Source organism: Giraffa tippelskirchi, chromosome 8 (assembly GCF_054371585.1).
Source record: "Giraffa tippelskirchi isolate mGirTip1 chromosome 8, T2T-mGirTip1v1.2.pri, whole genome shotgun sequence".
Classification (NCBI taxonomy): Eukaryota; Metazoa; Chordata; class Mammalia; order Artiodactyla; family Giraffidae; genus Giraffa; species Giraffa tippelskirchi.
Genome location: NC_137282.1, coordinates 108,114,340 through 108,136,037, shown reverse-complemented (window position 1 = coordinate 108,136,037; position 21,698 = coordinate 108,114,340). Strand labels below are relative to the sequence as shown.

The 21,698-nt window shown below is 38.1% G+C and overlaps 2 protein-coding genes across 7 annotated transcripts in view; one reads left to right on the top strand and one right to left on the bottom strand.

Moving 5' to 3' along the window:
* The window catches only part of LOC145516811 (survival motor neuron protein-like), a 36,766-nt gene that overhangs the window by 10,671 nt on the left and 4,397 nt on the right, over positions 1-21,698 (top strand). For 2 of the 5 annotated variants that reach the window (XM_081518510.1, XM_081518508.1), the window contains exons 2-9: positions 800-871; positions 2,291-2,410; positions 3,273-3,470; positions 3,622-3,777; positions 5,155-5,238; positions 6,039-6,149; positions 11,355-11,405; positions 15,763-15,983. In XM_081518510.1, coding sequence (XP_081374636.1) covers positions 800-871; positions 2,291-2,410; positions 3,273-3,470; positions 3,622-3,777; positions 5,155-5,238; positions 6,039-6,149; positions 11,355-11,402 — 789 coding nt within the window. In that variant the 3' untranslated portion in view covers positions 11,403-11,405; positions 15,763-15,983. Of the gene's footprint in view, positions 1-799; positions 872-2,290; positions 2,411-3,272; positions 3,471-3,621; positions 3,778-5,154; positions 5,239-6,038; positions 6,150-11,354; positions 11,406-15,746; positions 15,984-19,125; positions 19,265-21,698 lie in introns of those variants that run through there. The other 3 variants (XM_081518511.1, XM_081518509.1, XR_014061775.1) reach the window with 2 other exon arrangements.
* Positions 20,917-21,698, bottom strand: part of NAIP (NLR family apoptosis inhibitory protein) — a 52,898-nt gene continuing 52,116 nt past the window's right edge. For both annotated transcript variants that reach the window (XM_081518471.1, XM_081518472.1), the window contains exon 15: positions 20,917-21,431. In XM_081518471.1, coding sequence (XP_081374597.1) covers positions 21,058-21,431 — 374 coding nt within the window. In that variant the 3' untranslated portion in view covers positions 20,917-21,057. The remainder of the gene's footprint in view (positions 21,432-21,698) is intronic.

Here is a 21,698-nt window from a genome sequence, read left to right as displayed (position 1 = left end):
CTCTCCTTCCCACTTTTGGATCAAAACGCTTATTGTTTGACTTCACATTTTAATATTGTATTTGTTTTATATCATTCTTTTGTTTTGTGTGACAATATGTCTTACATCCCTGATTAGACCATCTCTCCTGAGAACATGATTTCATGTACCTTTCAATGAAAAGTGCTTAATACATGGTGGGTGCTCAAAAATATTTCTTTTTGGATTGGATTAAATTTAAATAAAAAGAAATAGCTTAATTGTTTTAGGTATTTTCTTGATTACTTAATATCACTGCCTTTAAAATTAAAATTAATTGATAAATCAGTATTAATGGTTTATATCTTTAAACCTTCTGAGAATTCTTTTTTTGAACAATCTAGACACATTGTAAGGTCAAGAGGAAAAAATATTCTTTGGACCACAGAATCAGTGGTTAGAACAGCCTTCGCATAGTCTGGATACAGCTGAGCTGATGGCCAGGTGTTTTCCCATTCTGCAAAACTGAACCCCTTCATCTACTCTTAGAAAAGAATGAAACGTGGGTTACCCCTGAACAGATCCACTTATGGTTGGTGGACAGGAATTACATTGTAGAGTATTTACTTTATGGCACTCCTAGAACATTTACTTGTGTCTAGCTTTGGGGGTAATGTCACATAATCTCTAAGCAAATGGGCTTCTTGTGATTTATTTAGGTTATAAAATACCCCTTTTTAGTGTAACATTATGTCTGGATTAAGATAACTCTTGTTCCTCACGCACATTTTTGATAAAACACAACCAAATGTGAATTATTTTTATCCTTTACCTTTCCCAGAGTGATGATTCTGACATTTGGGATGATACAGCATTGATAAAAGCATATGATAAAGCTGTGGCTTCATTTAAGGTATGAAATGTTTATTTATTCTTTTCCTTATTTCCTCATGTATACTCATTTGGGAAGAAATTGATAACATACTAAAGTGTTACCGTACATATTATTCAGTTCTAATTTTGAAGATTAAAAGATAACAGATAAATTAATTACCTTCCTTCAGAAGTTGGTAACCTTTAACAGAGGCAATTTAAGTAGTTTTCAAGCATTATTTTGAATATGTTTACACTATATCAAACTATTGAGGTCTTCTATTTCAGATTAGTGGAAAGACAGTCTGAATTATACTTTTAAAATATTTAACAAGCCTTTATTGAAATAATATTGATGATAAGTAGCCGTAGTGCAGTAATGAATACTTGCAGGGTGTTTATAGTGTTCCTGGCACTGTTCCACGTGCTTTACATACATTAAATTAATTTAATCCTCCCCAAATCCTATGAGGTATCAAGTGTTGCTGATGGTGATGAATGTCAAGGAATACACAGTTCATTTACAGGGTGAAGCCTGTTTTTTGCAACCCAAACAAGACTTTTACACAGTTGTCCAGTATGACAATTTTCTCTGCTGTCTGAGGTGCTTAGTCTCATTGAGCATCATGCCTGGCCCAGCAGTAGTCCGGGCACAGAGCATACGCTCCTACAGAGCACCAAGTGTAGACTCTAGTTCCTTTCCTAGTCACTCCTGTAGCATGAGGGAAAGATGAGATCTGCGTGTCATCCTTGATGCTGAACTCTAAATTTGTCAATAACATGCTTTCCAACATACATTTAGACTAGAAATACACCAATCAGAGTTACCAAGAGAGTGCTGCAAAATCCAGATCAAAATAGGGCTGAATGTGGGCTGGATTGGTGATATTGAAGGGGGAAGTAGACTGAGTAGAGAAAAAGAACTGATGTGGGCAAGAGATAGTTTCCTTTTAGTTGTGGGGTAAATGTGAAGATATGAAATTGATGTCAGAAATATTGAACTAAGGAGAAAAGCCAGAACTAGATAATAGTTTTGGAAGTTTGTTAGCATAGTAAGTATAATTGAAGTAATAGGAATAGACGATCATAAGCAGGTAAAGATGGCAGTTCTTATTGGGAATGCCCAAGTTTAAAACTTGATGAGAGCAGTAATAAAAGCATTAGGGTTCTGCATTGCTATGTCATCAAAAATGCCATGACTATCAGGAAGAAAAATGATTGACAGAGTATAATATTATGGAAAGGCTGAGAGTGAGGAGACTTGCTTGAAAGGATCCTTGGAGCTGGTGATCGGTATATGATATCTTCAAGAGCAGTTTCTGTAGCCTGTGGGATGGTGACAAAGAGCCTCTCTGAGGTGGTAGGGCCTGGAGACCCGTTTATAGTGAATGAGTTACACTGTGACTTTTTAATAATATATCACTTTGTAACACATACATTTCTGTTCACATTTTCATAGCATGCTCTGAAGAATGGTGACATTGCCGAAGCCTCAGAAGAACTAAAAGGCACACTGAAAAGAAAATCTGCTAAGAAAAATAAAAGCCAAAGAAAGAACACCACAAGTCCCTCAAAGCAGGTTATTTTAAAACCAGAAGATTTAACTTCTAAGCATTTCTTGTTACTGTCCTTATTAAGTAGTATAAAAGATCTTTAATTAAATGATTAGTATAGTGTTTTTCCATTGACACGTAATCATAAAATTTCTGAAGCACCTCAACTTTCTGTTGTTTAGGAACATGCATGTTAATAAAAGCATAAGGAATTAGGAGGAAATGATGCATGCTAAATTCAGGACAGTGTCCACCGTGTGTTGGGGTGCGGGGAGGAAGGGGGTGCTGCCTGGGAGGGGTAGCTGAGGGCTCACACTGAATTGGCAGTGTTTGACTTCTAAAACTGAGAGCGGTGTCCTCCTTTTTCCTTCAAAATCCTAAAGCTGCTAATACTCGGGGACTGAATATTCTGGGTAGAGTCACTTCTTCTTTTTAAACAGTCAACCTAGAAGGTAATTACTTTGGTGTCTCAGTGGTTGCTTTAGTGTCCTCTTTACCAAGGGGGAGGAGAGCTGATGTGTGATGAGAGCTTGCTACGTGCTGGGCCCAGATACTGGACACTTGACACGCTTCTCATCCTCTCTGTTCTTCACAACAAATATGTGAGGCAGATTATACTACAACCACTTAACAGATGAGGAAAACACGGCTCAGAGTGATTAAGAAACTTGTCCATGATTATATAAATTGCGAAATTATGTGGTATTTCTATTAGAATTCAGATTTCTGTGTTTTGGGCCCCAAATCTTTTTCTCTATAACATTCTGTCTCCCAGAACAGTAAACTGGAGACTCCCTCTCCACCCCCAACTCCACCCCACTCAAACACACGATTACAGTTTACTTTTTTGTGAGAAATGTGTTTGTGTGTCTTTGGTTTCTTTTACAGTGGAAAGTTGGCGACAGATGTTCTGCCATTTGGTCAGAAGACGGGTGCATTTACCCAGCTACTATTACTTCAATTGATTTTAGGAGAGAAACCTGTGTTGTGGTTTACACTGGATATGGAAATAGAGAGGAGCAAAATCTGTCTGATCTACTTTCCCCAACCTCTGAAGTAGCTAATACAGAGCAAAATGCTGAGGAGGTAAGGATAAAAAAAATTAGAATTCTTAGAAGCAGAGACTAAATGAGAAACTAAATAGTATAACTAATTGTCAGTTTGATCCACTGAAGCTTTAAATTTTTCTTAATGATACCTTTATAACAAAAATACATATATTTCTTTCTCTTAAAAGAATGAAAATGAAAGTCAGATTTCAACAGATGAAAGTGAGAACTCCTCCAGGTCTCCTCTAAATAAACCAAATAATATCAGGTCACGAGCTGCTCCATGGAACTCTTTTCTGCCTCCACCACCCCATATGCCAGGATCAGGCCTGGGACCAGGAAAGGTAAACTTCTATCCAGAAAAGGTTTCCCAGGACATGGTTAACAGTATTGGAACATTCAGCCCCTGCCTTAAGTGAATTGTAGCTTTTCTCATTAAACTGTTTGGATTTTTTTTTTTTGGCTGTGCTGTGCAGCTCACAGGATCTTATTTCCCTGACCAGGGGTTGAACCCGGGCCACCTGGACCACCAGAGCTTTCCCTCATGAAACTTTTGTAACTTTCTACAGATGTTGTAAATAGATACCTAGAATTCTCTGAAAAGGAAATAAGATAGTAATGTAGTAATGCCTTTCCCAACAATTTTTATTGAGTATTAGGTGTTAGAGTAATAATTTAGCAAACTTAAGTTTGAAAATATTTTATCATCAGCTGGATGTTGTGCTATAGTTCCCCATGACACTTGTATAAGGTATATAAAAATTGGAAGAGAACCCAATATTTACATCTGGTACAGGTGAAATCCAAAGAAGCTCCCAGATTGTTTTCTAGAGTAAAATGTAAATACTGTTTTTATTTATGGATTTTTTGGTTATCAGTAACAAATAAAAAAGGTTTTTACCTTTGGTTATGTCATGGAATCCAAATCCCTATCCAGTTGTCTTGTTAAAGCATTGATTTCTTCAAGCAATAATAATAACTAAACATTTTTTTTAAATCAAGCATGACATTAAAACTTTTTCTTAGGATTTCCTGTTGAGAGCTCCTTATTGAAATTTATATTATATTACATTTTTCAGAATGATCAGACCTCTTCATTTATATACATAATGCTTTGTTGGTCTCAGGGGGCTGATTTCCTTGTTAAGGAAGAGGCTTATAGTTTATAATATGTATTTTTATAATACATATTCTTAAGTTAGCATATGTAACTAAAAGGACATCCAATAGATTATACAGGTTAGTTTATGAAATTGTGGGAGATATGGTCTTATATGATAGAAATGCCTTGCTGAATATTTGATCTCTTATTTACTAGGTAATAAAAAATTTTCCTTACTTTGCTTTTACTTCCTGACTGTCTGTATAGAAAGGAAATGAGAAAAATCTAAATTTGTGAGTCTAGGGGCTTCCCTGTCGGTCCAGCAGTTAAGACTGTGTTTCCAATGCAGAGGGTGAGGGTTAGCTCTCTTTGTCAGGGAACTGAGATTCTACATGCCATACAGCGTGGCCCCCCCTTCTCTTCCCCCCACCAAAAAAAAAAGAGTCTGTATGATGTCAGCATTTGGTATGTGAAATTCTATCTAACCTTTTTGATATGAATAATATAGACGTTATTCTGGGCAGCTATTTTGAATCTTTTGACGTTGGGTTTTTGGTGTTTTTTTTTCTTTTTACATTTTAAAACTGGTAAATGAATCTTCCTTTGAAATACTCTACAGTCAGGTCTAAACTTCAGTGGCCCACCGCCGCCGCCACCCCATTTCCTGTCATGCTGGCTGCCTCCATTTCCTTCTGGACCACCAGTAAGTGCAAAAGAATTCAGATTAAACTTTACTTTCATACAGAGTTTGGGGTTTAGCCAGAACACAGGTAGTTTGGAAATGTCATTTTATACCATCCCTGTGGCCAGGTTCTGATGGGTAAAAGTTCAGGCTAAATCTTCAGGTTTTTCTTTTTGATGACCTTCTGCTACCCAGACTCTGTCCTCTTAGAGCCCCAGCTCTGAGCCCTGTTGGGCATGCTTCCTTCCTCGCAGAAGTATCTCATTCTAAGGGAAGTAGCTCCTATCTAGAAGGATTTATTGACACCATGCTTAGGGATCAATGTTTTACCTTTCAAGGCCTGTAGACTGTGGGTATCTAATGGTAGACTTTTAAATATCAATAATAGGTGAAATACAAAGACAGTTTTTTTGGCAGACTGTTGGTGTGGGGACAGTGTAGATGTTCTAGCCAGAAGCTTTACTTGAAATGCTATGTGGGTGTTTTTTGAGGAAAACCATAGAAGTATCTATCCTTGGTTTTTTACCTATAGATTCATAATGGAACAGAAAAATAGGTCTAAATGAAAGCAAAATGTTTAAATATTTTATGGGACCTGTTGTCTTTTGGTTCTTGTTCCGTTTAATTTTATTGGTCTTTTGTTGTTATTCGTTACTGGTTAGCTTTCTCCAAATTCCAGATTTTTTAAAAAAAATTTAACCAAGAGATGACATGGGATGTCAGGCAAGATACAACTAATATTCAGCATTCTGTACATAAAATGGATTTCCGTACTTTGTATTTTTGTCTACTGACTTTAAAGTGTATCTTTCTGTTTCCAGATGATTCCCCCACCACCTCCCATGTGTCCAGATTCTCTGGATGATGCTGATGCTTTGGGAAGTATGTTAATCTCTTGGTACATGAGTGGTTATCATACTGGTTATTACATGGTAAGTGATCACTCAGCATCTTCCCTGACCGTCACTTTGTGGTTTTGTGACTTTGTTTTGCTTGTAACTGAAAAGTGATTTCTTATGTTAGGTAGATCCTTAGAGTTAAAAACTATAGGCATACCTCATTGAAGCAAGACATATGACTCTTTTGGTTTCCTGGTACATATAAAAATTATGTTTACATTATACTGTATTCTAGAATGTATGTAATAGCACAATGTCTTAAAAACAGTGTATAAATCTTAATTTTAAAGTACATTGTTGCTAAAAAATGCTAACTACTATCTGACAATACGGTTGCCACAAAACCTTCAGTTGTTTGAACAGTATAGCTATTTAAAGCTGCAGGAAGCAAAGGTTTTGATCCCTGGTTGGCGAACTAAGATTCTGCATGCAACAAGGTGCAGCCACACACAGAAAAATAGCTAAATTTGCTTTTCTTAGTCATCACTCCTTTGGTGACCAGTTTCACTAAACTTAGTGACCATTTACTGCAACTGTTTTCTTTCTAACTTCCCTAGTTAGTTATCACATCGTTTCTTTCTCCCCTTTGTAGACAGACTTCTTTAAAAAGTTACCTCTAGTTGTCCTCTTTAGTTCCTTACCTCCCATTGTCTCTTCAGGCCTATCGGGTAGACTTCTGTCTTCCCCACTGAATTCAGTATTTTACCTCCGGATTGCTGACTCCGTGGTCATTTCTCTGCTTCATCTGTCTTACCTCTCAGCAACATTTTAATATATTCGACTACACTTTTTTCTCCGGCCTTCAATAACATGTCGTAGTCTACTAGTCCTAAGTCTTCCTTCTTGGCTGCTCCTTCCAGACTCCTTAGCTTTTCCTCCCCCACCCAGTATCTGTGTGAGACTCCTCATGCCCAACTTATAGCCCCTTCTCTAACTATAAACTCACTAGGTGACCTCATCTGCTCCGGGGCTTAAAATGCCATGTTTGTACTGTTAAATTCTCAGATGTCTAGTTCTGAACTTGAGACTGGTTTACCCAGCTGGCTGTTTTCCCTCACCACCTGGCTGGCTATTAAGTAAAAGTGAAGTCACTCAGTCGTATCCGACTCGTTGCAACCCAGTGGACTGCAGCCTACCAGGCTTTTCTGTCCATGGGATTTTCCAGGCAAGAGCACTGGAGTGGGTTGCCATTTCTTTCTTCAGGGGACCTTCACGACAGAGGGATTGAACCCTGGTCTCCCGCATTTTAGGCAGACGCTTTTACTGTCTGAGCCACCAGGGAAGTCTGGCTGGCTGTTAGGAGCACCTCAAACACATCTCGCGCCAGAAGCAGACGACTGGAGTCGTCTCGTACAGTGCTGTTCCCACAGCCCCTGACATCTCAGAAAGCAGGGACGGTGGTTCACCAGCAGCACCAGTTTCTCAAGCCACAGCGTGGAATTAGCATTAATTGATTCCTCACTTTCCTTCACTTTCTTCAACCAATTTGTAAGAAAATTCTGTTGACTTATTTCCACACAGATCTTGAATCAATGCACTCTGCACTTCCAGAGCAGGGTGTCGGGGTTCAAGTCCCGTAATTCACTCTTTTTAAAGAGTACAATTAATTGGTTTTTAAATTGTATTCAAAAGGTGCAACGACTATCATTACCTAATTCCAGAATATTTTTATCTTGCATTTAAAAAAAGCCATACCCAGTAGTAGTCACTGTCTAATAATATCCTCTGCACCCAGCTCCTGGCAACTGCTAATCTGCTTTCTAAGGATTTGCTTATTCTGAACATTTCATATAAATGAAATCATATAATATATGGCTTTTTGTGCCTGGCTTCTTTCACTTATGTTTCTTAATGTTCCTCTGTGTTTTAGCGTGTGTTAATACTTCATTTAACTGCTGAGTAATATTCCACTGTATGGATGGTACCACATTGTGTTTACCCATCATTAGTTGATGGACATTTGGGTTGTCTCCTCTTTTTGGCTACAGTGAATAATTCTGTTCTCTACATTTGTGTACAAATTTTGTATGGACACGGTGGTTTTCAGTTTTCTTGGGTATATATGCTGGCTCAAAAGATCGCTCTAGTGGAACCATTCTACTGTTTTCTAAGTGACTGCATCATTCTGTATAACTTCGAGCAGTGTGTGAGGGGTCCTGTTTCTCCACATCCTCACCAGCATGTATTGTTGTCTCCTTGTTGGATCATGGCCATTCTAGTGGGTGTGAAGTGATACTTTATTATGGTTTTTATTTGCATTTCCCTATTGACTAATGATGTTGAGCATCTTTTCATGTGCTTATTGGCCATTTATATATATCTTTTTGGAGAACTGTGTTCACATCCTTTACCTGTCTTTTTTGTAGATGAGTTATAATAGCTCTTTATATATTCTGGGTAAGACGACATCTTTCACCTAACTGCACCAGATCCCAAGAATTCTTTTTGCTTATGAAATCTCACGTCCCATTCTGCCAAATCCATTCTGCATACAGCAGCTAGAGCTATATTTTAAAATGTAAAGCATATCGTGTCTTTAAGACCCTCTGATAGCTTCCAGTCACAGGTTAAAATCCAAAACCTTCGTTGTGGTTTGGAAAGTATGGTGCACCGTATCTTGTCAGGTTCTTTACCCACAGTTTATTCCATGCTTTTCTTACTCACTATACTCCTGCAACCCTGGCCTCTTTTCTTGCTCACGTCCAGGTTTATATCTTCTTCTGGACCTTTGCACTCATTATTCTTTAGTTTGGAAAGCTGTTACCCTATATTTTACTTGTCTGACTTGTTATTCAGATCTCAACTGAAATTCCATCTTGCCTAGAAATATTTAAGCTAGACGAGATCCACCCTTACTCTCTATTGTATCACCCCACTTAGATTCTCTATGTGGCAATTACCGTTTCTGGTATGATTTTTGTTACCTGTTTAACTGTCTCCCTCCAGTAGAATGAAAGCTCCATGGGAGCAGGGACCTTGTCTGTCTTGTAACCCTTAGAGCTCTAGAATCTGGAATAGTGTCTGGTTCAGAGTAAGTTCATCATTTGCTAAATGTTAAACATTAGCAAGTTTTCTGTCTGGTAATTAGATAACTTTTTTATATATAAAGCTTCTTGCAGATTAGTTGCGTATGATATCTGGAAGTACCATTATTGGGTCAAAAAGTATAAACTTTTAGTTAAAAAAATTTTTTTAATAACTTTTGATACTGTTGACTTACTTTTCACAGTTCTTTTCATGTGTATTGCCACAAGTGCAATTTGAAAACTCTGTTTTACTACAGCCTTAAAATAGTTACACACCGTATTGCTTGCATCTTTTATAACTCTTAAGAGCAGTTAAAAATATGAATGTTCTGGGACTTCCCTGGTGGTCTAGTGGCTAATCCTCCAGGGGCCCAGGTTCGATCCCTGGTCAGGGAACTAGATCCCACACACAGCAGTTAAGAGTTCACATGCCACAACTAAGAGATCCCTCATGCCACAATGAAGACCCCGTACAGCCAAATAAATAAGCATATTTTTGTAAAAATAGTAATGTTCTAACGTGTTAGAATTTATTTGATTTGAAGGATGACATAGATGAAAATTAGAGTTGATGAAATGCATACAGTGAGTTAACTGTGCTCAAATATTCGTATTTCAAGTACTTGACTGAACTGTTGTTAAAACCTAGCAGATTTTCGGTAGACTTTGTTGTTGCCTGTTTATAAATATTTAAAAAAATATTTATTTATTTGGCTCTGTTGGGTCTTAGTTGCCGCATGCAGGGCCTTCTGTTGTGGTGCACAGACCCTCCAAGTTGTGGTGTGTAGGCTCCGTGGTTGCAGCCCGCCCACTCCACAGCATGCAGGCTGCAGTAGTTGCAGCCCGCCCACTCCACAGCATGCAGGCTGCAGTAGTTGCAGCTCGCAGGCTTAGTTGCTCCTCGCCACAGGAGATCTTGGTTTCCAGACCAGGGATTGAACCTGTGTCCCTGTATTGCAAGGTGAGTTCTTAACAACTAGACCACCAGGGAAGTCCCCAACAGACTGAACGCTGGTCCTGATCAGCAAACTGCAGCTATTTCTGTTTCTTTCCAGAGTTCAAGCAACAGTTCCTGGGAAAGTAGCCTTGTCTGATATATTTGCCACAAATTCAGTACTAAAGCTATGATTAGCTTGTTCCAGAGAAAAATGATCTTTACTTTTAGAGCCATTACTTGTATATCTGTATAAATTAAAATATAAACGTAAGTTCATATTCAGAAACAAAGAAATTCCCATTTCCTAGATCTTGCATTTTTTCTCTTGGAAATTTTTACCATTAAAAAGAAGAAGCTACTATTCATTGTCATGTTTTCCAATGGCTTACATGTGTTTTAAAGACTGTTGCCTTCAGCTTGCGATTCTTAACTGTTGCTCCACAGAAGCATACATGTTTGACTTTTCCATTACTAACTTTTCCATTACTAACCTGTTCCCATAAGAGCAACAGATAGGATTTGGGTCTAGCTCTTAACCTATACCTTTTTCTTTTTCTAGAAATCCTAACAATGCAAATAAATGAGAATAATATTATTAAAATAACATAGCATAGGCTCTAACTTTGGTACTTATTACTAACAAATCACTTTTAAATACATCTTATGGCCTTAAAGATAGAGATTAGTAGTGAAATAGAAAGTTAGTATATGTGTAGGGAAAGGTAGAAGTTCACTGAGGGCAGAAGACAGGAGTAGGACTCTGTGCTCGGTGAGACCAGGAAAAACAGTAAATATTTCAGTCTTAACTTGTAAAATGTTTCTGTCTAGTGCCAAAATATTTTAATGGTTTTAATAAATGAGTATGACATATTGTATGTATATTTTAGACTTCGTGACATCTTTATATGTAGTGAAAGAAGGAAATCGTTTAAAGCGCATTTGAGAGACTTCCCCAAAGGTCCAGTGGTTAAGACTTCTTCCAGTGCAGGGGTGCAGGTTTGATCCTTGGTGGGAGAGCCAAGTTTCCACATGCCTAGGGGCCAAAAAACAAAGCAGAAACAGAAGCAATATTGTAACAACTTCAATAAAGTCTTTAAAAGTGGTCCACATCAAAAAAAAACCTTAAAAAAAAAAAGCACATTTGAAGGCTATAAACTTATTTTCTGATGATATTTTATTAAAGAGAATTAGTGAAATATCTTATGTGAAACAGAATGTTTACTTCTATATAAAATGTGTATTGTGTCCTTCTAAATTCCTTTATTTTCCTTACAGGGTTTCAAACAAAGTCAAAAAGAAAGAAGGCACTCACATTTCAATTAAGGAGTAAGTCTGCCATCATTTTAAAAGAGAATCTTACTTTTATATGAATTTTATAGTTTGTGACAAATATATGTTTGAAAATTAAAATGTTGAAAAGTAAAAAAGTTAATGTAAAACAATATTAAAGACATTTTGATGCTAAACTGTTTGATAAAAGGTAGATCTGTATCCCCTCTAGAATCCTCATGATGTCAGAGTGTCTTTTCAGCAAATACTTGTTGGTTGGTGGTGTGGAAACGAAAACATACTTTTACAATAAAAAGATACTTAAGGGACTTCCCTGGTGGTCCAGTGGTTAAGAATCCACCTTTCAATGCAGGGGATATGGGTTCAGCCCCTGGTCAGGGAACTAAGATTCCCGCATGCCACAGGGCAACTAAGCCCTGAGACCCGACGCAGCCAAAAATAAGTCAATAAATTAAAAAAAAAAAAAAAAAAAAATTTTTTTTTAAGAGAGATCCTTAGAATCAGAAATGAGACTTTGTATCACTGTAGACAATCAGACTTGCTTTTGATTTGTGATAACAGTATAGAATCAGTTTAGTTCAGTCGCTCAGTCTGACTCTTTGTGACCCATGGACTGCAGCACACCAGGTCTCCCTGTCCATCACCAACTCCCGAAGCTTGCTCAAACTCATGTCCATTGAGTTGGTGATGCCATTCAACCATCTCATCCTCTGTCGTCCCCTTCTCCTCCTGCCTTCAATCTTTCCGAGCATCAGGGTCTTTTTCCAATGAGTCAGTTCTTTGCATCAGGTGGCCAAAGTATTGGAGTTTCAGCTTCAACATCAGTCGTTCCAATGAACACTCAGGACTAATCTCCTTTAGGATGGACTAGTTGGATCTCCTTGCAGTACAAGGGACTCTCAAGAGTCTTCTCCAACACCACAGTTCAAAAGCATCAGTTCTTCAGCACTCAGCCTTCTGCTTCTGTTAGGTCCATACCGTTTCTGTCCTTTATTGTACCCATCTTTGCATGAAGTGTTCCCTTGGTATCTCTGATTTTCTTGAAGAGATCCCTAGTTTTTCCCATTCTATTGTTTTCCTCTATTTCTTTGCATTGATCACTTAAGAAGGCTTTCTTATCTCTCCTTTCTATTCTTTGGAACTCTGCATTCAGATGGGTATATCTTTCCTTTTTTCCTTTGCCTTTCACTTCTCTTTTCTCACCTGTTCGTAGGGCTTCCTCAGACAACCATTTTGCCTTTATTTTACACTTTTGGTCCATATTCATCTATATTTTGATATGTTTGTCATCAGTATTTGTGTGTGTGTGTGTGTGTATCCCCACTTAACATCTCATTTTTAATGTTTTGATACAATCTTTCTGTTAGATTGTTTGTGTGTTATTTCACTGTTCCTTTAGTTCAGTAACCTTTGGTGTCTTGGTAACATTAGTAAATACCTTCTTTTATATAGTGCTTGATTCTCTTTTGTCTTAGCCTTAAGGTAACTTTCTGTGCTGTGACTCTTAATAAAGATTATGGACATTATGATTTTTGGTGGGTATTTCTGTGTTACCTTGAAAAGCAAATTTCAAAAAACATCCTTTCCAAATCAATGCATTCCTGGGAGGGATATTTTTAAAATAATATAAATCCTCACACTTAACTGTGTAGTTGCCTATATTTCATTCTTCGATTAAAGTCGTTTTTATTCAGTTGAAGTTCTTTAGCTAAGTGCTAAGTCTAAAAAAGGTGAATAGAAAAATTAGGCAAGGAGTGAATTGGGTTGAAGTGTTCCAGTCAGACAACATACAAACTGGAGCATTAGGACAGTGTGTGTTTCAAGGCCTAGGTTGACCCAGATGATGCCACTGTCTCTAATGCTACTCAGCCTTCTTACGCATTCTCCATCTGTGTTAGTTTCCCTCTTCTGTTTCCTGCTTATTTCTGTTACATAGCTTTTCACTGTACATTATCTTCATTTATGTGTTTGTCTTTCCTCCATCATTAGAGATAAGGCACTAGATCCCATTCTCCATCATGTCTTCAGCATCTGGCACAGTGTTTTGAAGTCTAGGATGGGCTTAGAGCATAGACTGGATGGAATGTCAAAGAAGAGAGAAAGTAGTGAATGGAAGTGAGATTGCGGAGTTTTTTCAGGTCAGATCTTTTACCCATCATGAAAGGTTAGGCATCCGTTCTGTTTCTTTCATTTTTTTCTTGGCTGTGCTGGGTTTATTGCTGCATGCAGGCTTTCTCTAGCTGTGGCGAGCAGAGGCCACTCCTCACTGCCATGCGCAGACTCCTCCTTGCGGTGACTCACCTTGTTGGGATGCATGGGCCCTAGAGCGCACAGGCTCAGTGGTTGTGGCCACGGGCTTAGTTGCTCTGCAGCATGTGGGGTCTTTCCAGACCAGGGATCAAACCCATATACCCTGAATTGGAAAGCGGATTCTTCTTTTTTATTTATTTGTTTAGGCTGCATCGGGTCTTAGTTGTGGCGTGTGGGCTTAGTTGCCCTGTAGCACGTGGGATCTGAGTTCCCTGACCAGGGATGGAGCTCACATCCCCTGTGTTGGAAGGCTGATTCTTAACCACTGGACCACCAGAGAAGTCCGTATTTTAATAATTTTGAACTGACTCTCTCTGTTGATTTTGTTCTCTTTGCTTTTATGGATAGAAAAATGGAAAAGTCTGAATTTTCAACTGTGATCAAAAAAAGCTTAGAGAAAAAAAATAGATTACAAGGATGGTGTCTCTAGACTTCCATTAATACTTCTTGAAAGATAATCTGATATTTTGGACAACAGGATAAAAATACTGAAGGTGTAATAGTGATGTTTATTTCATTGCTGATGGTTTATTTCATCATCCTTTTCAGTGATTCCATCCTTTCATGTTCTTATTTTTAGTCTTCTTTTTTTAAGCACAGCTCGAGGTCATTGGTAAATGTATTATCTGTTGCTCTATAACAAATCATCCTAAAATTTAGCACCTTGAAACAGCAGATATTTATTTATTTATTTATCTCTAGTTTCTATGAGTCAGAAATGCAAGGGCAGCTGAGGTGGGTGGTTCTCCTAAGACTGCAAGTCATCAGCCTCAAAGGAATAATCATCTTAGGGTTTTACTGGGGCTGGAGCGTCTGCTTCAAGCCCACCCACATGGTTGTTGTCAGGAGGCTCTCTTGCTCCTCCAGACTCTCCATAGGCAGCCTGAAAGTCCTCCCAAGCAGATAGTAGTCGCCTTCTCCAGAGCCGGTGATCCAGGACAGAGTGAGCAGCAGTCCATACACTTCATGACTTAGTCTCTGAATCACACGCCATCACTTCCACCTTTTTCTATCCTTTTGAAGGAAGTGCAGCCCACAGCCAACAGAAGGGGATTAGACAAGGGCAGGTATCACTGCGGACTCTCTTGAAGGCTGGCTACCACAGTGAGTTAAATCCTGAGATGAAGACTAACAGAATGTTTCAAGATAAGGGATAATAAAATCATTAAGATTCGATATTGTAGATCTATGAAAGAGTCCAGTAGAGTTACAGCTTAACTGCAAGATAGTTTTATTATTTTTAATAAATTAAAATTTTTAATTTATTTTTTTAATCTTGGTTCTTTGGCAGAGCTCCCTGAATCCTTATAAATAGTTAGAACTGCTTGAATAAGAAACTTAAAAATGGGAATCCCCTGGTGGTCCAATGATTAGGATTTGGTGCTTTCACTGCTGTGGCCTGGGTTCAGTCCCTAGTCAGGGACTGACTCAGCCGATCAAAAAAGAAAGAAAAACAAACGCAAAAATTAAAATTGGACCCAGATGATCTACTCAGGATTGATTTCCACTCTGCTTTCCATAGAAGTTTTTAAAAATGTCTTCCTATCTGTTATTTATTAAAATGGATATTTCAGGACCATAAATTTTTCTCTGAAAATTTAGTTGATTCTGTAGAATTCTTATTTTCTAGATATTCAAAATTTCAAAATTGTTTTTAATTCTAGAAATTTTTAATAAATTTTAATTTTAGGTAGGTTTAATTTCTAGTTTTATTGTTATTGTAATTGTAGAATGTCATTTGTGTTGCTCTAATTACTATTCTTTTTAACACGTAAGTTTGATCATTATTTTTAATATGTCTTAAATTCTGTTAGGACAAATCAAATACCAGTGCTCCTTAAGAAATTTTTTAAAGAATACTCTTATCTATTTATTCCTTTAAATGAATCTCACAGTTTGTCTAAATACCTAACTATTCCATAAAGATCGAAATTAGCATTACATTGTCTTTTACATTAGCACATTTTTATTCTAGTTTTATTTACCTTGATGAAGATGTTGCTGTTTTCTCTCTACTTCATGATTTTATATGAAAATAGGTTTTTTTAGATTCATGATTGTATTTAGGATTTTTATCTTTCAGATTCAGATGCAGCTCTCTCCCAAGGAGACGGTATTTTGATGTGCCCTGGTTGAAGTGAACAAATGTTTCATCATTTTCTTCATGCACACTTGGATGGGTGCATGTCATCTGCATTTCCCCTTGTTGCATGTGACTCATGCTTAAATAAACAGATATTTTAAGGGAATAATCAGTTTGAATAACTGAACAATGGAAATATGATTAAAAGAAACTCAAGGTCACATACAGTGCAGAAAGTCAATCTGTCAAAATTGCAACTGAGCCCATTTGTATATTGTAACTTTCTTAGTAAGTATGTTAAGCTTTTTATTAATGCCTTTAAAAATAAATAACTTTTTTAAAAAACTTGACTATCTGAATGCTTTTCTTTGGAATACATGTGGTAGGTTGGAGCCTATGAAGATGTAAAAAGAACTACTCAGGCTTTTTGGGGTAAAGGGTAGTATTGTAAAGATACAACCAATTGTAAAACAATGTAGCTGATAATCCCAGGTTAGGGCAGAAAGCCTGTCTGAAGCTGAATGTTAGAGGACTGGACCTGGCTGCTTGGGAACTAAGCCTGTGTTCTGTTGCTTGGAAGTCATACTGTCATTCTCCTGCAGCACCTTTTCTTGTCTGCTTGCCTCTCTCCTAACCTCCTCCACAGCTTCCTCACATACACTGCCTGACATGATTGCCCAAGCCATTCTCTTCATCACGGCCTTGCAGTGCCATCTACCATCCATTTGACTGTGTCTGTGTGAGTCTCTCTGTTCAAATTCTCTAGAGAGGTAGAACATAACACTGGTTTGCTGCTAAGCTGCTAAGTCGCTTCAGTCGTGTCCGACTCTGTGTGACCCCGTAGACAGCAGCCCACCAGGCTCCGCCATCCCTGGGGTTCTCCAGGCAAGAATACTGGAGTGGGTTGCCATTTCCTTCTCCAGTGCATGAAAGGGAAAAGTGAAAGTGAAGTCGCTCAGTCGTGTCCGACTCTTAGCGACCCCATGGACCGTAGCCCACCAGGCTCCTCTGTCCATGGGATTCTCCAGGCAAGAGTACTGGAGTGGGGTGCCATTGCCTTCTCCTAACACTGGTTTAGTTCAGTCTAAAGCATTGGTGTCCATAGCCTGAGATTCTCCCTAGTCCATTTAGCTGTGGGAGATGTTAATATGATAAGTGCTATTTCTTCAGAGGTTTTGCTTGGGCAAACTACATATGCCTAGCATATTAGTATTTATTGAATAAATAAGTGAATATTCAAGTGATTGATAAGCTTTACAGAATTTTTTGTACAGGGTAAGTAGACTTTCATCATTTTTCATGACAAGCAGCTAATATATTAATTGCCTAAAATGTGCCAGGTTAAGTTTAGTTATGAAGGTAGCTTATTTGCTTTCTAAGAGTTTTGGATGTTACCTTCCTTAATACCTAATACAGTTGGAGAGTAGTTGTAGGTTCAGGAAAGTCATTCATTTCAGCAAATAGTTATTTGACTTTGTGTGAGGCACTCTTCTACGTGCTTGGGAACAACACAGATGAATGTTCCTGCTTACAGTTGTGGTAACTAGCTAGTAAACAAGTGAAATTTATAAGGTAGTGCATAGTGATTCATGTCATAGAGAAAAGGGAAATAGGAAAGGGGGTTGGGCAGATTGGGATTGGAAGCAGGGACACTTTTTTAAAAGAAAGAACAGGGAACTCCTAACTGAGGTGACAGTTGAATCGAGATCCAAAGAAAATGAGAGCCGTTCCATGTATGCAGAGAAAGAACTTCCCAAGCAAAGAAAATGACAGGTGCAGAGGCCCTAAGACAAGAGTGTTTACCATATTCAGGGAACAGCAAAAAAACCAGCTTGGCTGGAGTGGAAGTAAGGAGAGATGAAAGAAATGGAGATAAGAGAGAGGTAGCCAGGGGTCAGATCATATGTAGACCATTGCAACATCTTCAACATTTCTTGGAGCTAGGAATTCATTGGAAAGTTTTTGAACCAAAGGTGTGATCAGATTGTGTGATCAGATGCATTAGAAGAGGCTTCTGGGTGAGTTCCTTTGGTGGTGCAGTGGTTAGCACTCTGCACTTCCATTATAGGGGGCATGGGTTTGATCCCTGGTTGGGGGAACTAAGATCCCATATGCAGAGTGGTGTGGCCAAAAAAATTATTTAAAAAGCTGACTGCTTTGTTGAAAGTAGACCAGAAGTTTCAAGAATGAGCAGGACTTGGATCTGAGTGTATTTTTCAAGTAGAGCTCAGGATTTGCCAATAGAGTCCATGTGGAGCTGGAAAGAAAGGAGTCCAGGATAACTCCCAAGGTTTTTGGCCTGAGCAAGTGGGAGAATTCTCCAGCACCACAGATTGAAGTCACCAATTCTTTTGTTTTCTGTCTTTTCAGTCCAGCTCTCACAACCAATTGTGACCACTGGGAAGACAATAGCCTTGATTATACAGACCTTTGTTGGCAGAGTAGTGTCTCCACTTTTCAACACACTTGTCTAGGTTTGTCATCACTTTCCTGCCAAGAAGCAATCGTTTTCTGATCTCATGGCTGCAGTTACCATCCGCAGTGATTTTGGAGCCCAAGAAGAGGAAATCTGTAACAATTTCCACTTTTTCCCCTTCTATTTGCCATGCGATAGTGCGGCCGGATGCTATGATCTTAATTTTTTTTTTAATATTTAATCTTAAACAGGCTCTTTCTCCTCCTTCACTCTCAAGAGTCTCTTTAAATCCTCTTTACTTTCTGCCATTAGAGGGGTATCATCTGCATTTCTGAGGTTGTTGATGTTTCTCCCGCCTATCTTGATTCTAGCTTGTAACTCATCCAGCCTGGGATTTCTCATGATGTGCTCAACGTATAGGTTAAACAAACAGGGTGACAGGAGACAGCTTTGTGGGCCTCTAAAAATGTAAGAAATACTCTTAGCTTGTAGTCTGTAGGCTGTGGTCATACTTTGCTGCTCCTTGCTTTCCGGGGCGGGGGGGGGGGGTTATGTGGCCTGTGAGATCTTAGTTCCTGGAGCAGGGATTGAACTTGGGCCCTTGACAGTGAAAGCAGTCCCAACTACTGGACCGCCCAGGAATTCCCACTGCCCCCTGCTTTATACTGGAAGTCTTTAGCAGAAGCTCTGGACAAAAAATTTGCATGGAGTCCTGTTCGTTTTTTAAAGTATCATTTTTAATAGTACATGAACATGGTACAGAATTTAGATGATTATATGTAAAGTAAACCTCCCTACCCTGTCCACTAACTATCCTGCCCCTCTCCCTGAAATGCATCATTAATACCAGTTTCTTATGTATTTAGGAAGTTTTTCTATGACAGTATGAACCTGAATGTACATATATGTTCTCAATCTTAAATTTAACTAGGTTCTTTTTCCTTTAGGTCAGAACTGTGAAATGTAATAAGTAATACTTGTACCGCTTAACGACATTATCGCCTTCACATCCAAATCCAGCCTTCTTCGCTGCCTGCTCTGCAATAATGGATCTGGACCTTGTAAATACCCCTGCCTTGTCAGCAGGTACAGTGAAAAGCTTTGTCAGTAGAGGGTGCTGGTGAGACACAGGAGGGGCAAGGGCCTACTTCTGGGTCCAGTGTCCCTCTCTAGCAGGTACACCACATGGTCTCTACACCCTTGTGCAGTACCTGGCTTCAGCAGTACCTAGTGGCCAGCAGCACTTAGCATCCACATATGGAAGGCTTTCTCTGGCATCCCCAAAATTTCTAAGCAAAGTGCTCCAAGCTTACACCTTCTTGGGCTGCAGCTCTTTAATTTAGCCAACTGCAGTTGTCCATGGCTGTGCCTTCTCTCTCGAGGTCCAGATCTCAGTCCTGGGGTCCTTTGGGTGCTCTGTCGCAGCCTAATGTGAAAAGCCAGTAGGCTATTCCCTATGTCGACGCTTAGAGATCTCAGAGTTTCATACTAACTAATCCTCGTTACTCCAATTTCCTATTACAGTAAATAACTCTTAATTGTAAATTCTCCCCAAGTTACTAGGTGGTTTCTGGCTCCCAATTGGACTCGATACAGTACTTAAAACCTTTCTGATTACAAAAGTATTAGATATAAAATCAGACGAGAAGATAGCCCTTCTCACCTAGTAATCTCACCCTCCAGAGCAACTATTCATGTGGTAATGCTAAACTAATTTTATATTTTAAATATAAAACAGGCACTTGTAAAACAAAAAACAGTACAAAAAGGAAAAAAGGAAAAAGGAATGCCTTCCTGTCCCTTTTCTAATCGTTTAAAATAGTTACCACTGTTAAAATTTTTCTTGTATATTTTTGCATAAATTCTTAATGCATCTAGAAACAGGAGAGTACATTTTTTAAACAAACAGAATCATACCATATATACAGTCCCTATGTTTTGTGGTAAAAATAAAAATTAGTATAAAAGAATGGTTGTTTTCCAACTTACATTAGCATTATGAATTTGGAATGGCCTTCTAGCCATTCAGAAAACTCCGCTGATTAACTGTTAGTGAAATTTTGAACACAGGCACAGATGTAGACATTGACATCAGAGGTAATACCTTGAACAATATAAAGTCACTGACAAAATATGTTCTTGAGCAAAGTGGATACATAAGATTTTAATGCCATTATAAATGTATATGTTGGATTCTCAAACATCTAAAAAAACATTGATAATGTTCTTAAAAACGCAGATTTAGCTAATTTCCAATAATGCTAAATTCTATACTTTCTGCTTCTGCAATAAGCACTGAATCAAAGGCCTCTAGAATATGAGCATTTGCCCTAAAAATAGCTATTTCTTCTGCAGTAGATAAAAGGAAGGTATACATAAACCTTACCACACTAAATTAAACATACAAAAACAGACACTACAAGGATTAAGGTATATCTTGTCTCACCTATGTGTGAAACTGATGCAGTCCTTAAATTAGCCATTTTGTAATAACTTGAATACTCCATTCACATTGTGGCTTTAAGATGGAGACACCATTCTCCCCACCCCTCCCTGTGGCTTTGTTACCGGTTACCGTAGTTAGCCTGAAAGCCCTATATGACCTGAGTAATGAAGAGCTGGATGTGTAAATTTAATTAAAGGTCTGATCTATGATTGGGGAGGATCATTTAGGGACTTCAAAGTCACTGGTAATACTGTTTCTTAAGCTCAGTAATGGATAAGCAGGCTGTTTGGGATTTTTTGTATTACATGCTTTATGCATTTTATTCTTTTGTATGCAGCATTTAATAAACAGGTTTTGGATAATTAATATTATCCAAAATTTTATCTAACAGTTTTTAGAATTATTGACAAAAATTTTCTTAATTTAGTAGATCTTAGCTAATATGTTCCTGAATGACTGGAGAGAATGGCAGTATCCATTTCCAGGAAAGGGTGAAATGTTTAGACTGAGGGTGCTTTTTTATCGTGGCAGTAAGCAGTGTGATGTCTTCTGCATCCAGGAGCCAACTTAACATGTTAAGTTTCATGAGGCTTGGCAGTCGTAACACACATTGACTCAAAGACTTGACTGTCGTGGCCTGAACTTTGATACATTCTTTGAAATGCCTGGAAATAGTTAACTCTTGCAAGTTGGGCAGGTTGTCCAGTGTTTGAAAGAAGTTTCTGTATCCATCCTCTGTAATCTTGTGGTTTATTGAAAAATCAAGATGCTTGAGTTTCTGGAAACCTCCATTGATTGCTACCTTGGCTATAAATATAAAAGCAAAATATTTATGAGAACAGAATCATAGGGACTTCAATTTTAATACTGGTAGGCTAGATTATTTGAACCCATCTCTTCTCCTACCATCACTTAAAATAGAAAATGCCCAATTTTAATAAAAATATAAATTTAATAATAAATACATTAGATTTACTTCTAATTGAAGTATTAAAGATTAATAAATTATGTTTTAAAAAACACTATATTTTTACAAGAGACACTTTCAATGTAAGAATATAGAAAAGATTAAAA